Source organism: Chiloscyllium punctatum, chromosome 7 (assembly GCF_047496795.1).
Source record: "Chiloscyllium punctatum isolate Juve2018m chromosome 7, sChiPun1.3, whole genome shotgun sequence".
Lineage (NCBI taxonomy): Eukaryota > Metazoa > Chordata > Chondrichthyes > Orectolobiformes > Hemiscylliidae > Chiloscyllium > Chiloscyllium punctatum.
In genome coordinates, this window is record NC_092745.1 from 55,137,096 (window position 1) to 55,153,527 (window position 16,432).

At 39.7% G+C, this 16,432-nt stretch overlaps 1 protein-coding gene across 2 annotated transcripts in view; it reads right to left on the reverse strand.

The window, feature by feature from the left end:
• Window positions 1-16,432, reverse strand: part of LOC140479661 (UDP-N-acetylhexosamine pyrophosphorylase-like) — a 48,525-nt gene that overhangs the window by 23,542 nt on the left and 8,551 nt on the right. For both annotated transcript variants that reach the window (XM_072573607.1, XM_072573606.1), the window contains exons 2-4: window positions 11,486-11,690; window positions 9,174-9,349; window positions 1,935-2,107 (exon numbers count right to left, since the gene is read on the reverse strand). In XM_072573607.1, coding sequence (XP_072429708.1) covers window positions 1,935-2,107; window positions 9,174-9,349; window positions 11,486-11,690 — 554 coding nt within the window. The remainder of the gene's footprint in view (window positions 1-1,934; window positions 2,108-9,173; window positions 9,350-11,485; window positions 11,691-16,432) is intronic.

Below are 16,432 nucleotides of genomic sequence, written 5' to 3' on the forward strand. Positions count from 1 at the left end.
TCCAAGCTTATTTTAAAGTTGGCATTTCTTTTGGTAACACCAAGAAAACATTAAAAATGTTGGATGAAAAATACAAAACGAATGGGATCTAACACAAGTATTTTGCTCGAATTAAAATATCCATCCGTCTGATCACAGCAGAAAAAATGATCAAAATGTTGAGTTCTTCCATTTTCTAGGCTTAATGACACCAGTAATACTTTCAGTGAATGTTCTCTCAATCTCTATGCATACAAAGAAGTGACTCACTCAGTGAAATTGGAGCACTGCAAGGCCTAAACTGTGAGGGTTGCACTTATTATACTGTTCTGTGCCCACCTCATCCATTATGCTGCTGTTTTTTCCTCTTAAAGAATGCTCATTAATTCTGCAAGTATGGACTCAATGATGCCCACAAGATCACAAGTACAATTTTGCAATAATAACAGGCAGAACATGTTGATGAGCAGTGCTTTCAGCAACCTTAAAAGAAATTGCTACAGCCTGTACACAAAACTGTCTCCGCCACTGCCAATTTTCTACCATTACATATAATGGTCTTCCAAACTTCACGTACCCACCACTTGTTGGCTGGTTCAACAAGTTATTCAATCTCCACCCCCGATCCATTTAGCTGTAGCAGGCTACTTACAGCTCATTAGTTCAATGAAAATTAGCACCAGAACCTTCCCCCCCCCCCCGCCCAATGACTCAAGAACTCAGAATCATGAATGAACAGGCATGCTCCACCCAATCATGCAGTTAAAACCAGCCTTTTAACAGAATAAAAACTGCGCAGCTAATAATATTTGATTTTTAAAGATATATCCTGCATCAAAATCAGACCAGTTATTCAATGCCAATACAGCAAAAAGAAAAACTACCTTTTGTTGAGAAAATAAAATCTAGTTTACAAATGATCTAATCTCACAAACTAGCATGAACTCGTATCATAAGTCACATCAGGAAACATTTTAAAAACCTGGTGAACAAGCAAGGGGACAATGTTTATCTATCAAAACAAAAAAAAACAGAATGCAAATGCTGGAAACGAAAAGCAAAAACAAAAATTGCTAGAAAAACTCAGGTCTGAAAGCGTTGTGGAAAGAAAACAGTTAACATTCTGGTGTTACCAGAATTTCAGCGACCTTTCTTCAGAACATTTCTGAAGTTTTTGTTTTAAATATCAAAATACTGGCATCCACAAGTGAGTGCACGGCCAATGGTGGCTCAGTTATTAAGTATCGACAAGACAGAGATCAATATAATTCCAGATATTAAAGATATCAAGTGTTGTGGCGATGTTGCATAAAAATGGTGTTGACATTTTTTTCCCAGTAGTTAAGACAGACTTTAGAATTAAACAACACAAAAAGACATCATTCAGCCTATCAATTCTATGCAGTTCTTTGAAAGAGCAACCAAATTAGTCCCAATATTCTGCTCTTTTCCTCAAAAATCTGCAACTTTTACTTCCTCTGTATAATTCCAATTCCTTAGTTAGAAAGTTACTATTGAAACTGCATCCAACATTATGCTGTTATCCCAGATTATTACATTTTCATTAAGAACGCTTCTCAGTTCCAGTTCTTAAGATAAACACTCTAGATACAGACCCTTCTGTCAGTAGAAATATTTTGTTTTAAGGAGACCAGTCAGCAAATAAAACCAGAAAGTCCTATTGGAATCAATTTGGAGAAATTTGTATCTGACATCTTTCAGTTTTCAAAGTAAATGTTCTTTTAGATAAGGAGAACAAGGCCAGTTCTCCAATCTTCCATCATTAGTTAAATTCTCCATTCTTGATACTATTCTGATAAATCTCCTCTGCATTCTCTCAAACTCTCCAGCTCTCATTGCTGAGATCTTTTATGTCCACCCAAAAGAGCAGATAATCACATCTCAGCAAGTTATAAACTGGATTGTATCATTCATTGCCAGGAGAATACACATACCTTAGCTCCACAGTCAGCTTGCTGCTTAATACAGAAACCAATGAAAGCTGGATCAGCAACTTTAACAAGAATATTGTCCACACAGTATACATGAATAAAACCAATGCCTCGTTTTTCCATATCCTCCACAATCTTCTGATTTCGAAGTGCTCGATAAAGGCCTCCATTCCCATCTAAAAAACAGAATACTTTATATACATTGATTCCTGCAATGTACATAGTACAATGGCAAGCTTTAAATTCTGTACATTGTGAATTTGAAACTTGGCAAAATTTCCAAAAATGAGGAAAGACAACAGCAACTCTACAAATCAACAACGGTACAAAGTTGTTGCAGAATGAATGGCAAGCAAGACTAAAGCGCCACTTAATGACTGCTGGTGGTGTTGCAAGAACATACAGTTATAAAAGCTGAGTTGAAGGTATGATTCGGAGATGCCGGTGTTGGACTGGGGTGTACAAAGTTAAAAATCATACAACACCAGATTATAGTCCAACAGGTTTAATTGGAAGCACACTAGCTTTCGGAGCGACGCTCCTTCATCAGGTGACTGTGGAGGGCTCAATCGTTACACAGAATTTATAGCAAAAATTTGCAGTGTGATGTAACTGAAATTATACATTGAAGAATTGATTGTCTGTTAAGCCTTTCATCTGTTAGAATACAGTGATAGTTTCACTTCTTTCATGTGTAAATCACAAAACCCTTTTATTTAAAGTTGCATTGTCGGGTTAGCTGTTAACAATGGTGATAGCTAGACAATATGTTGAAGGTGTTAGCCCCCTGTGTTCTCTGTCTATGACCTGATGTTTAGATCGATTCCAATCTAAAAAGTGAGATAACAGAGTTTTACACAAATTCATGCAGTTTTTGAGCTCGGAGTTCTACATGAATGTAGAACCTCCCTCCAGATCTACCCCTCTCTGAGGATGAAAGATCAGTCCTCAGCAGAGGCCTCACCTTCATTTCCCTATGCTCTCGAATTAACGAGTTCAACATGCGGTGTGACATCGAACAATTCTTCCGCAGCCTTTGCCTCCGTGCCTACTTCTCCAACCAAGATTCTCGCCCACCCTCTGACGACCCTTTCTCCCACTTCCAACACACCCCATCCACCTGGACACCCCGTGCTGGCCTCTTACCTGCTCTCGATCTCTTCATAGCCAACTGTCGCCACGACATTAACCGCCTCAACTTCTGCACCCCTCTCACCCACTCCAACCTCTCACCCTCGGAACGTGCAGCCCTCCACTCCCTCCGTTCCTACCCCAACCTCACCATCAAACCAGCAGACAAGGGAGGCGCGGTAGTAGTTTGGCGCACCGACCTTTACACCGCTGAGGCTAAACGCCAGCTCGCAGACACCTCCTCCTACTGCCCCCTTGACCATGACCCCACCTCCGACCACCAAACTATCATCTCCCAGACCATCCAGAACCTCATCACCTCAGGGGATCTCCCATCCACCGCCTCCAACCTCATAGTCCCACAACCCCGCACCGCCCGTTTCTACCTCCTGCCCAAAATCCACAAACCTGACTGCCCCGGCCGACCCATTGTCTCAGCCTGCTCCTGCCCCACCGAACTCATCTCTGCATACCTCGACACGGTCCTGTCCCCCTTAGTCCAAAGAACTCCCCACCTACGTTCGGGACACCAACCACATCCTCCATGATTTTCGCTTCCCCGGTCCCCAACGCCTTATCTTCACCATGGAGATCCATCCCCCATCACGAAGGACTTAAAGCCCTCCGCTTCTTCCTTTCCCGCCGTACCAACCAGTACCCTTCCACCGACACCCTCCTTCGACTGACTGAACTGGTCCTCACCCTGAACAACTTCTCTTTCCAATCCTCCCACTTCCTCCAAACCAAAGGAGTAGCCATGGGCACCCACATGGGCCCCAGCTATGCCTGCCTCTTCGTAGGATATGTGGAACAGTCCATCTTCCGCAGTTACACTGGCCCCACCCCCCACCTTTTCCTCCGCTACATCGATGACTGTATCGGCGCTGCCTCGTGCTCCCAAGAGGAGGTTGAGGAGATTGAACAGTTCATCCACTTTACCAACACTTTCCACCCCGACCTCAAATTCACCTGGACCGTCTCAGACTCCTCCCTCCCCTTCCTAGACCTTTCCATTTCCATCTCGGGTGACCGAATTGACACGGACATTTACTATAAACCGACCGACTCCCACAGCTACCTAGACTACACCTCCTCCCACCCTGCCCCCTGTAAAAACGCCATCCCATATTCCCAATTCCTTTGTCTCCACTGCATCTGTGCCCAGGAGGACCAGTTCCAAAACCGTACAACCCAGATGGCCTCCTTCTTCAAGGACCGCAATTTCCCCCCAGATGTAGTCGACGATGCCCTCCACCGCATCTCTTCCACTTCCCGCTCCTCCGCCCTTGAGCCCCGCCCCTCCAACCGCCACCAGGACAGAACCCCACTGGTCCTCACCTACCACCCCACCAACCTCCATGACCAACGTATCATCCGCCATCACCAAACGGACCCCACCAGCAGGGACATATTTCCCTTCCCTCCCCTATCAGCGTTCCGAAAAGACCACTCCCTCGTCAGGTCCACACCCCCCACCAACCCAACCTCCACTCCCGGCACCTTCCCCTGCAACCGCAAGAAATGCAAAACTTGCACCCACACCTCCCCCCTTACCTCCCTCCAAGGCCCCAAGGGACACTTCCATATCCGCCACAAATACACCTGCACCTCCACACACATCATCTATTGCATCCGCTGTGTGGCCTCCTCTATATTGGAGAGACAGAGAACACCTCTGGGACACCCGGACCAACCAACCCAACCACCCCGTAGCTCAACACTTTAACTCCCCCTCCCACTCCACCAAGGACATGCAGGTCCTTGGACTCCTCCATCGCCAGACCATGGCAACATGACGGTTGGAGGAAGAGCACCTCATCTTCAGCCTGGGAACCCTCCAACCACAAGGGATGAACTCATTTCTTCAGTTTCCTCATTTCCCCTACCCCCACCTTGTCTCAGTCAAAGCCCTCGAACTCAGCACCGCCTTCCTAACATGCAATCTTCTTCATGACCTCCCCACCCCACTCCAGGCTATTACCCTCACCTTGACCTCCCTCCACCTATCGCATTTCCTCCCCTCCCCCCCCCCCCCCCCACCTTTTATCTTAGCCTGCTGGACACATGTTCCTCATTCCTGAAGAAGGGCTGATGCCTGAAACGTCGATTCTCCTGTTCCTTGGATGCTACCTGACCTGCTGTGCTTTTCCAACAACACATGTGCAGATCTACATGAATGTATGCAGTTTTTGAGCAAATTGCAATATAACTCTGCAAGTACAAAAAAATTCACCACAAAATATATGTGTGCATGTGGGTCTTTGTCTGTGTGTGTCTGTCTGGGGTGGGGGTTGAGAGTGCGAGAAAGTGTGTGTGTATGGGACCTTGGGTTCATGTCACATTACAGGTGATCACCATTGCACCACACACACCCACATACACCCTTATAGACACACTCCCACACATGCACCCCCTCACAGACTTAAGACACTCTGTACATATACACATACACACACACACACACACACACACACACACACTTTCTCGCACTCACAACCCCCACCCCAGACAGACACACACACAAAGACAAAGACCCACATGCACACATATTTTGTGTGGTGAATTTTTTTGTACTTGCAGTTACATTGCACTTTGCTCAAAAACTACATACATTCATGTAGAACTCCGAGCTCAAAAACTGCATGAATTTGTGTAAAACTCTGTTATCTCACTTTTTAGATTGGAATCAATCTAAACATCAGGTCATAGACAGAGAACACAGGGGGCTAACACCTTCAACATATTGTCTAGCTATCACCATTGTTAACAGCTAACCCGAGAATGCAACTTTTTATATAAAAAAAGGGTTTTGTGATTTACACATGAAAGAAGTGAAACTATCACTGTATTCTAACAGATGAAAGGCTTAACAGACAATCAATTCTTCAATGTATAATTTCAGTTACATCACACTGCAAATTTTTGCTATAAATTCTGTGTAACGATCGAGTCCTCCACAATCACCTGATGAAGGAGCGTCGCTCTGAAAGCTAGTGTGCTTCCAATTAAACCTGTTGGACTATAACCTGGTGTTGTGATTTTTAACTTTACAGTTGAAGGTAGTGATTCAAGATGACCACAAGTATTTTTATATACTCATTCATCAGCAGGTTTTTGTCATTCCTCAACTGCCCTTACAAAGTGATGGAGTGCCACTTTCTTGAACTGCTGCAGTCCATGTGTAGGTTCACTCAACGTGCTGGGAGAAAGTGAGGACCGTAGATGCCAAAGATGAGAGTCGGGAGTGTGATGCTGGAAAAGCACAGCAGGTCAGGCAGCATCTGAAGAGCAGGGGAATCGATGTTTCAGGAATAAGCCCTTCATCAGGAATGAGGGGGCTGAGAGATAAATGGGAGGGGTTGGGGCTGGGGGTATAGCTTGGAAGGTGACAGGTAAATTATGTCATGAAGGAATTTCCAGGAATGGTAATATATGATGGTCTGGGGCTTGGAGGAAAACTTGTAGATTTTGAAGCTGCTATGTAAGGAGCCTTGGTGAGATGTTTCAGTGTACCTTGTAGATGGTACAAGCTGGTGCCACTGTGCACCTGAGGCAGAGAGTGAATATATGAGATTGGGTGCCAATTGAGTGACTTGGAGTATTCTGCCTGAAACCATAATAAATTAGGGAACCTTTCCCAAGATCTGAACAAGTCCTTGGATACACAAATAGTTACCATTGTGCAATCAGCGAACATCCTCACTTCTGACCAAATATTGGAAGGAGGGTCATTGATTTAGTAGCATTAGATACTTGAGGCTAGAATATTTCTCTAAGGAACTCCTGCAGTGATGTCCCAGGGTTGAGGTGATTTGATGTCTGACAATTCATAATCACCTTCTTTAGCCTAAGTCCAATTAGTGGAGGCATTTATCCCAGATTTCCATCAAATTCACTTTTGCTAGAGCTCCTTAATGACAGTCAGAGAAATGCTGCCCTGATGTCAAGAGCAGTAACTTTGACCTCACATTTAGAGTTCAGCTTTTTAACCATGTTTGGAGCAAGGTTTAATGAGGTCAGATGCTGAATTGGCCTGGCAGAAAAGGGCAGCACGGTAGCTCAGTAGTTAGCACTACTGCCTCACATCACCAGGGTCCCAGGTTCAATTCCGGCCTCAGGTACCTGTCTGTGTGGAGATTGCACATTCTCCCCGTGTCTGTGTGGGTTTCCTCCGGGTGCTCCAGTTTCCTCCCACAATCCAAAGATGTGCAGGTCAGGTGAATTGGCCATGCTAAATTGCCCATAGTGTTAGGTGCATTAGTCAGAGCGTCTGGGTGGATCACTCTTCAGAGGGTCGGCGTGGACTTGTTGGGCTAAAGGGCCCGTCTCCACACTGTAGGGAATCTAATCTAATTCAAATTAAGCATCAATGAGACTACTGATGACTCCTTCCATAACTTTTGCTCTTGGTCAAGCATAGACTGACAGCAAACTCATTTGCCAATTACTGCCTTAAACATTACAACAATATCAATTGAAACAAAGTTCTCAACATCTCATAGGATTGCGAAAGTATGGTTCTTTTGCTCAAAAATGTTACAACAAACAAATCAAACACATTTAAGTTTACAAATCTATACTATAGATAACATTATCATAATGGGATTAGCTGTGGAGTAATACTCAATATTTCTATCTTGAAAAAACTTGAGAATTCAAACAAATGATCCAGCATTTTTAAAAGGCATTTCCATTACTTATCTTGTAGAGTCGCAAGTAAACAGAACTAAAGCAGAAGATTTTACTTTGAGGATGAGAGGTCATTTTCTTCAGAAGAAAGACAACCAAACTGAAATAATTTTTTAAACAGTAAGGGATTTAGTTGTCCATGTGTACAAGTCATTAAAAGCTCGTGCTAAATGGGGTACACTTTGAATAGATCAAGCAACTCAAGACTGAACATCCATGAGGTGCTGTGGGATGTTCAACAGTAGAATTGTACTCCAGCACAATCTGCAACCTCACGCCCTGGCGGGCCAACCTTTTCATGCAGAGGGTGTTACAAGTTGGACCGAAGGGTCTGTTTCCATGCTGTACATCTCTACGACTATAACAGTATAAAACAATCAAAAGGATACCAAAGAAAGAGAATGTTTCAGTTCTGTGAAGGCTAGGTTAAATTTCACGTACTTAACAAGGGAACTAAAGTTAAGGAAAGGTTTATTGGCCTTGGAAGGTAACAGCATAGATTTACTTGGTTAACAAGTGTTAATCTGAGGAAAGCTCACTAAAACCTGATTCATATTCCTTTGAGTTTAACATGATACAGAATGATCAATTTTAAGCCTAACTTGAGGTTTGAAATGACAATGGGATTCAGTAGCCAAAATGAACAAGAACTATTTTTTAAGGTTATGAAATCCAGAACTTGGGGACATGATTGCAAATTAAAATTTAAACTAAAACTAAACAAAATCAGGGATGTTTATCTTATAACAATCCCCCTCTTTGTTCTTCCAAGGCTCTCCGGCTAAAAAAAATCCATTACATTTCCGATACTTAAAAATTCTGATGTGAAGTCGTAGACTGAAATGTCACTTCTGTGTCTCTTTGCAAGCCTGCAGAATGTTTTCAGTATGTTCCTTTATTTCAAAAGGAGAAGTACATTTTCACTATCACCAAACCCACCAAAATTAAAATTGAAATTTGAAGTTTGCATTTCCAAAACTCTGTGGATGATAAGTCCATCGCACTTTTAAACTTGAACACCTGAATTAGGTAAGATTTTCAAGGTTTATGGAGCGAATGCAAATGCTTCGGAGGAATAGGTTACCTACGATCTAACTGAATGATTTTTTTGTCTTCCTATTTACTTTTTTGAACAATTTTGGAAGAATGTTCAATGGTGAAATGAATGTTCAATTCTGTTAGTTTTTCTATTAGAAAACAAACTAAAATCTGCCATTAGGAATATCTTTGAGTCTTCATAAAGTTGGTCAATATCTAATTATGATATTGTGTAAAACGACAACATTAGCAAGGAAACATCTGAATTCACGTTGGACAAGGAGAGAACACTGCTATAACCAGGTATTCATTTATGATTTAACCAATCTGCTTGTTGTAATATCAAACTGACATTTCCACAGTTTGCCCAAAGTTTTCACCAACCTGGTGCCAGTGAAATTTTGCTTTTGCCTTCAAGGATAGCTTTCCCATCAAAAGTCATAGCTGGTAACATTCCCTGTTGGAAAAAGATGACATTTCCTTCCTGTAAACCAAAGTAGCCATTCAGAGTGAAAAATTCTTTTGTAGATTCCATTGTCCGACTACTGGTCATGATATACCTGTGATTGAAAGAAAGGCATATAATACTTTTAAAAATTCCACATTTGATCATAGTGCGGTTAAAAAAACATTTTTAGGAACATTAAAATTATATAGAAATATGACCCAAGGCAGCAGCATACTATAATACTTATTTGAAAATAACAGGCATCAGAAAAAGATATTTGATGATTCAAACACAAAATCCTCATAGAGAATCATGAAGTTATGCCATTAAGTATGTTGTATCAAGCTGAGAGGAAGTAAGTGGTACATTGAGGTCTTTTTCACAATAACATTTTGTTTTAAAATTTGGTACAAAAACAATAGAAAGTCTTAAGCCATAAGATATAAGATCAGAATTAAGCCATTTGGCCCATTGTCATTCAATCATGACTATATTTATCAACCCTATTCTTTGGCCTTCTACCCATAAACTTTGACCCTCCCCCCGCCAATCAAGAACCTATCTTAAATACACTCAATGACTTGGCCTCCACAGCCATCTGTGACAATGAATTCCATAAATTCACCAGTCTCTAGCTGAAGAAATTCCTCCTTACCTCAGTTATAAAAGATCATCCTTCACTGATATCACACCTTCTGGTCCTAGCCTCTTCCACATATAAAACATCTTGTTTATGTCCATTCTCTCAATATTCTGTAAGTTTCAATCAGATCCCCCACCCTTCTAAAATTCATCAAGTACAGATCAAAAGTCCTCTTCATGAAAAGCCCTTTATCCCTGGAATCATTCTTGTAAATCTCCTCTGAACCCCATCCAAGGCCAGCATCTCATTCTTTAGATTAGGGGCCCAAAATTGCTCATAATATTCCAAGTGCAATCTGACCATAGCCTTACCAAGCCTCAGCTGTACATCCCCGCTCTTAAATTCTAGCCCTCTTGAAATGAATGCAATCATTGCATTTGACTTCCTAATTGCCATATGGACCTGCAGGTTAACCTTAAGAGAATCCTGAACTAAGACTCCTGAGTCCCTTTGTACGTCAGATTTCTGAAGCCTTTCCCCATTGGGAATATAGTATACACCTCTATTCTTCCCAAAGTGTATAACCTCACACTTTCCTATACTTTCTGTAAATAGAAAAATCTCTGTAGAAGATTCTAGAAAATATGGTTAGCTTCAGAATAAAAGTAATTCACTTTCAGCAACTTGCCAAGCCTTCTTCAAAAGAAACTTCCATCAAAGACTCCATCATTAATTTTACTACCACCTGTTAGACATGCTAGCTCACCACCACCTCATTCCAATAGGAATCTCAAAAAAGATAATTAACAGGCATTGACAGGCTACTTGATCTGAGCATTACACTGTCCACACCACAGTGTGATTGGGAGACAGGATGGGCTGTACTTCTAACCATTTGAAGGTTGAAAGGCTGTTCGGTGGTGGATACATTCTGGGTAATGCTATAACACCCACTTCAGTTAGGTGGATGGATGGTGGTGATGGTCAGCTACGCACACCTTTGATGACACCATATGATAAAACTGAAGTTAGATCACTGCTTGATCTTGGAGCAAGCTACTTACAGTGAAAATTAATTTACCTTCTCAAACACAGGGAATAAGCTCTGTGCAATCTCAAAAACAGACACCAAAAAATATCTACAGTGGAGAGAGAACTGAAGCAAATAAAAATCTCCAAAATGGGAGTTAGTTTTTTTCTCATCCAAAATCATTCTCACATTAACATACACTTTGTTGCCCCATAATCCATAGGAATTATATTTAATACTTAATCCTGAATTAAAACAGTTAATTTTGAAACTGGTCATTCTGAATTAATCCCATATCAAATAAACAAGAGGGTGAGACTTATTTTTATGTAAGTCTTCTAAAAGCTCTGCAAGGGTTCCCCATGTTCCTTTTTTCCTCCTCCCTAATCTTTGACATACAATTGCTGTTTCTATATTCAGCACACAAGAGAGGTACTGCTAAATCAACATTGTAACAAGCAAAACACTGATTTGTCAATTTAAACCATGACAAACTGAATTCAATCTACATCCTCTTTGTAAGTGATCATTTTAATTCTGCAGCTGCAAGGAATACACTATTACTTCAAAATTTTACATCCACAGTTAAATTAATATACTTGAGTTCAAAATCTAAAGTGGATTACCACACTGACCATGGAATAGTGCATTTGTGCCCAAATTGCTCCGATGCCAACTGCTGAAGTTTCAGAATTCGTTCGGCTTGAATTTGAAAAAGTGTTTTTCTTGATAGTAAACCGACATTGTACATTCCTTTAGGATAGGTTACTCCAAGACGTGTTCCTTGCCCACCGGCTAAAAGCAAAACTGCTACTTTGTTCTCAGAGATTTGAAAAAGGCCTGAGGAAAAATAGAGATTAGAAAACAAATATAATGACTATTTCTTCTTTTCACTGTTGACATATTCTGAATATTGTTTAAAACAAATTCCACAGAAATAAATACTGATACTTAACAAAAAAAGATAGATGAAACTGGCAAAAGAATGATTTTTAAATAAATTTCTGTTTTAGATATTTCAACCAACTATTCAAATGTGTTGTGTCATTTCTGAATTCAGGTATTCAGATCCAGAGGTAGGGACACTCCCACTGCACCACAAAAACCCTAAATTTCTTTTTTACTGTTAAAAACAAACTTGCAACACTGTGCTTATGTTTCATTCTCGTTAAAACTAAAACAAAACATGATCTATCAATCCAGATTTCAGATATTACTTTGACTCATGTAGTAATATCAGCTGGGATCATAACAGCCCTAACAAAAAGTAACAAACTTGGGAGTGCAGCACGCATTTGAAGCAGATCAATCAGTTTTAATGTAAATGTGCTTCATTAACAAGTAATCCTTTCTCTGTATCAGTGGCTGCCGTTAATTAAGAATTTGACTGAAGACATTAAATCATTATCGCCACAATCGCTGCCGTATCTGATGGGTATTTCAAGTCTTATATTTTTAGTGTTGGTTTCTGTATGTAAGTGTCATTTAGTAAAAAGCCCATTTTATTGTAAAGTCAGAATCTGTGTTCATGACTTCTTCTATTCTGTTATGTTTGCGATTACTAGTGTAAAAACATTTTCTTATACTTCTTACTGGTACATTTAATGCTTCCTCTGTACCCACCAGAAAATTTACCAATTTTGACAAGACCTAAACACAGTCAGAGACTAAAAGTATCAAATCAAGAAACACAAGTGACTCCAACAGCAGAAAATACATAGTATGTTTACCAGCAAATAAAACACTTTACAAAAATTATGAAAATGTAATGTTGTAGATATTTAGCATTTTTCAACGAACTTAGTACTTAAAGAAAAACTTCACTGTAATTCATTAGTATTTGAACAAAACTACATTTAATATTCCTGGCAACTTCAGCCATATTTGCAACAAGACTTGCAGGAAATAATTTTTCTTACAGTATTGGTTGGTTTTCCAGTGAAGTTCTTCCCGGAACCATTCTTTTTCTTAGGACAACTGCTATGCATTTTTTTCATTAGGGATTATTTACTGGTGGGCAGTGATGTAGTGGTCATGTCACTGGTTGAGTAATCTGGAGACTCAGATTAACAGGGACACAGGTTCAAATCTCAACAAAATGGAATATGAATTCAAAAAATAACTCTGGACTTGAAAACTGGTCTTGGCAATGGTCACATTGAAACTCACCGATTGTTGTAAAAACCCATCTGGCTTGCTAATGTTCTTCAGGAAAGGAAATCTGCCATATTTATCTGGCTCTTTTGAACCCATAGTAGGTGTGGTTAATTCCTAAGTGCCTTCTAAAATGGTGTGGCAAAGAAATCAGAGATGGATTACACATGTGGGCCTTAATAGTGATTCCCACATCCCATAAACAAAAACATAAATAGCAGCTGCATTCCAAGTTCAGGGAGGAAAATAGTAATAGCTTGTGTTATACCTATATTTTTCAAATTATCATTCACATGCAAAAAATTTCATTACTACTAAACAAAACCCATGTCATTATTGAGCTTGATCAATATATAACTTTGGAACTGTTAGTAATTTTACTGCTTTCTATATCTGGAGACTTAAAATAACTGTGAAAGAAAACAAGCCACACCAAATAATTTCTTTTCCTGAAAGTTTTCATTGCATAATATTCCACATTAATAATAAACAGACCTTAAGTCAGCAAGTTGTCAAAATTTACAGGGACTCCAAGTTGTTGTCCACCCATACAGATGTTTCAGCAGCTGTTGTAAAGATTGCGCCCTTACATTAAATTGTGGTGGTTAAGATGTATTACGCACTTTTTAAAACAGAACTTTGGTCTCAATCAGACTTTCTAGCTAAAGCTTTAATTTCAACCATAATAAATAAATTATTAAAACCAACAGCCAAGTTAAGTCAAAAACTTACTGCAATGCTATCCCAGCATAATGTTACAGGTTTTTAGAATTACAAATTGGTGAATGGGTGGAAGGATTAGCTACATATAATGGTTAAAATTTGCTGTGAAAATAATTGATTTCTTATTATTGTGTAAATCAGCCAGCAATTTAAGGGGTAATTACAAATTTAGGGCTATTAATGTCAATCGATATGAACTTCACACAAACTACAGTTCACCTTTGGGATTTCAATAAATTAACTTATTTACCCATCAATTGCTAATTAGAACTTGAAGTTAAGATTAATTTTAGCATTGAAAGTGATTTTTTAAAAGGAGGAACTTAAGTTCTTGCAAACAGTTGGGCCTCCAACAATTGCTAAATCTTAAAAACATTTTCCATTATTTTCCCTTGGTCTCTTTTTTTCCACATTAGCCCAATATTTTTCCTGACTACTACTACTTCTGTGTTGAATCAAACTCTATTTCACACATTTTCCTTCTCGGTTGTTCCTGTTTCTCTCTTGATTAAGCTGCTTCCCTTATGTACCAAGATCCTAAATATTTTGTAGTCTTCACTGGGACATAATGTACTTCCAGCAACTTTTAGAGGAAGAAATTGAAGGTGGGAGGGTGAAACAAGTAGCACCAAATTATGGTCCATTATAAAAGTGTTAGTTTATACTAAGTATTCCTTGACAGGAAAAAATTAACAATAAATCAGTTGAAAATCTTGCCAAACTGAATGATTTAAAAGTTCCTTTATCCCCCAGAGATATCTCTTACCATCACCACATAAAGCTTTAATAATGACATCCATTCACTTCTCAAATATAGTAGACTTCAGGCCAAATGAAGCATAACCATCTACACAAGCCAGCACTGAAATGTTCCAATGAGAATTTTATTCTAAAGATTTCAGCCTAAATTACAGCATGAAAATCAAAAGAACTCATGAAATATCACTACCTCCTCTTAGTACATGAAGACATGCCTGTTGGAAGCTTCTTGAAGTTAATAAAAAACATTTTCTATTATGTGCACATTAAAATAATGAATGTGTTGAAACGAATGACAACTTTGTCCCAAAACCATGTACCCACTGGTCATGAACATTTACTGAAAAACTACTTTGACAGGGAAAGGAGAGTTTTGCAATGGTGCCTGGCTTGGATCTTGACCAAGAACTTGCGTCATGAATGAATGGCTCATCAGTTCATGGCCAGTCTCCAATTTACTTTACAAATACCTACCCTTTCAGGGGAATGTTAACTTTAAAATAAGTGGCAAATTGGAATCATTAATTATTTGTAATTAATTTAGAAAAGATGTTGTGAAGGTGGTTACAGATGTTGTTGAAAACAAAGGCTAGTTAATTGTGTATTGCCAACTCACATTTGACAATCATTTCAAAGATTATACACGTCTCTCATTTGGAAGCTTGCAAATCAACCATGTTCTCAATTGAGACACAAATGATATAATGTTGCCTAACATTTTATGCAGCTCTTGGGATATTTAATTTCTACAGCAGTTAGAATATTAATCTACTAACATGCCATGTCACATTCCTTTCTGGTCACTGCTCAGGTACCTCCTAAGCAAAGCAGCTTAAAATGGCTAAGGTTACTTGAGGAATAGCTCATATAGTTCAGCTCTTTTTATCAGGTACTTGGAGTAAATTTAATATAACCTATTTGTTAGGACGCTTACAAGATTATATTTGATAATAGTTTCTATCTGCCTCTCCCTTAAAATTGACGGTATGTGATAAGCTTTATTCAATATTCTTTAATACAGATCAATAAATGATTGAATTAAAGGCAGCCAGGCATGTGACAAAGAAGCAGCCTTCTTGTTATTGTATTACAAACATAATATTTGGGGGGGGGGGGGGGTCATTGAATGGCAAAACAGACCAGTTGAAAGATATTAACTCCATTTTGCCCATTCCCCAGTCTGTACAATTAATTAATCATGCCACTTTAGGAATATTATGTGTAATTCTGGTCTCTGTCCTATAGGAAGGATGTTGTGAAACTTGAAATTTATCAGAAAAGATGACAAGAATGTTGCTAGGGTTGGAGTGTTTGAGTAATAGGGAAAGGCTGAGTAGGCTGGGGCTGTCTTCCTTAGAATGTCAGAGGCTGAGGGGTGACCTTATACATGTCTATAAAATCATGAGGGGCATGGAAAGGGTAAATTATTTTCCCTGGGGTGGGTGAATCCAGAACTAGAGGGCATAGGTTTAGGATGAGAGGGGAAAGATTTAAAAGGAACCTAAGGGGGGGGGGGGGGGCAGGTCAGCTTTTTCACAGATGGGGTTTGTGGATGGAATGAGATGCCAGAGGAAGAGGAGGAGACTCGTACGATTACAACATTTAAAAGGCATCTGGATGGGTATATGAATAGGAAGGGTTTGGGGGAATATGGGCCAAGGGCTGACAAATGGGACTACATTAATTTACAATATTTGGTCGGCATCGACGAGTTGGACCAAAGGGTCTGTTTCTGTGCTGTACATCTCTAACTTTGACTCTAAAACTGACTTGTAATTTTTCATTAGGTTCCTCTCAAAAACGTCAGCTGACCTAATATCCACAGGTTTTCAGAAAGAATATTCCATATTTAGTTTATATGAAAAGGTTTCCTGATGCACATAGTAAGCACTTTGCTCTAAAACAAAAATATTATGTCCTCTTGTTCTGGATTACAACACCACTCC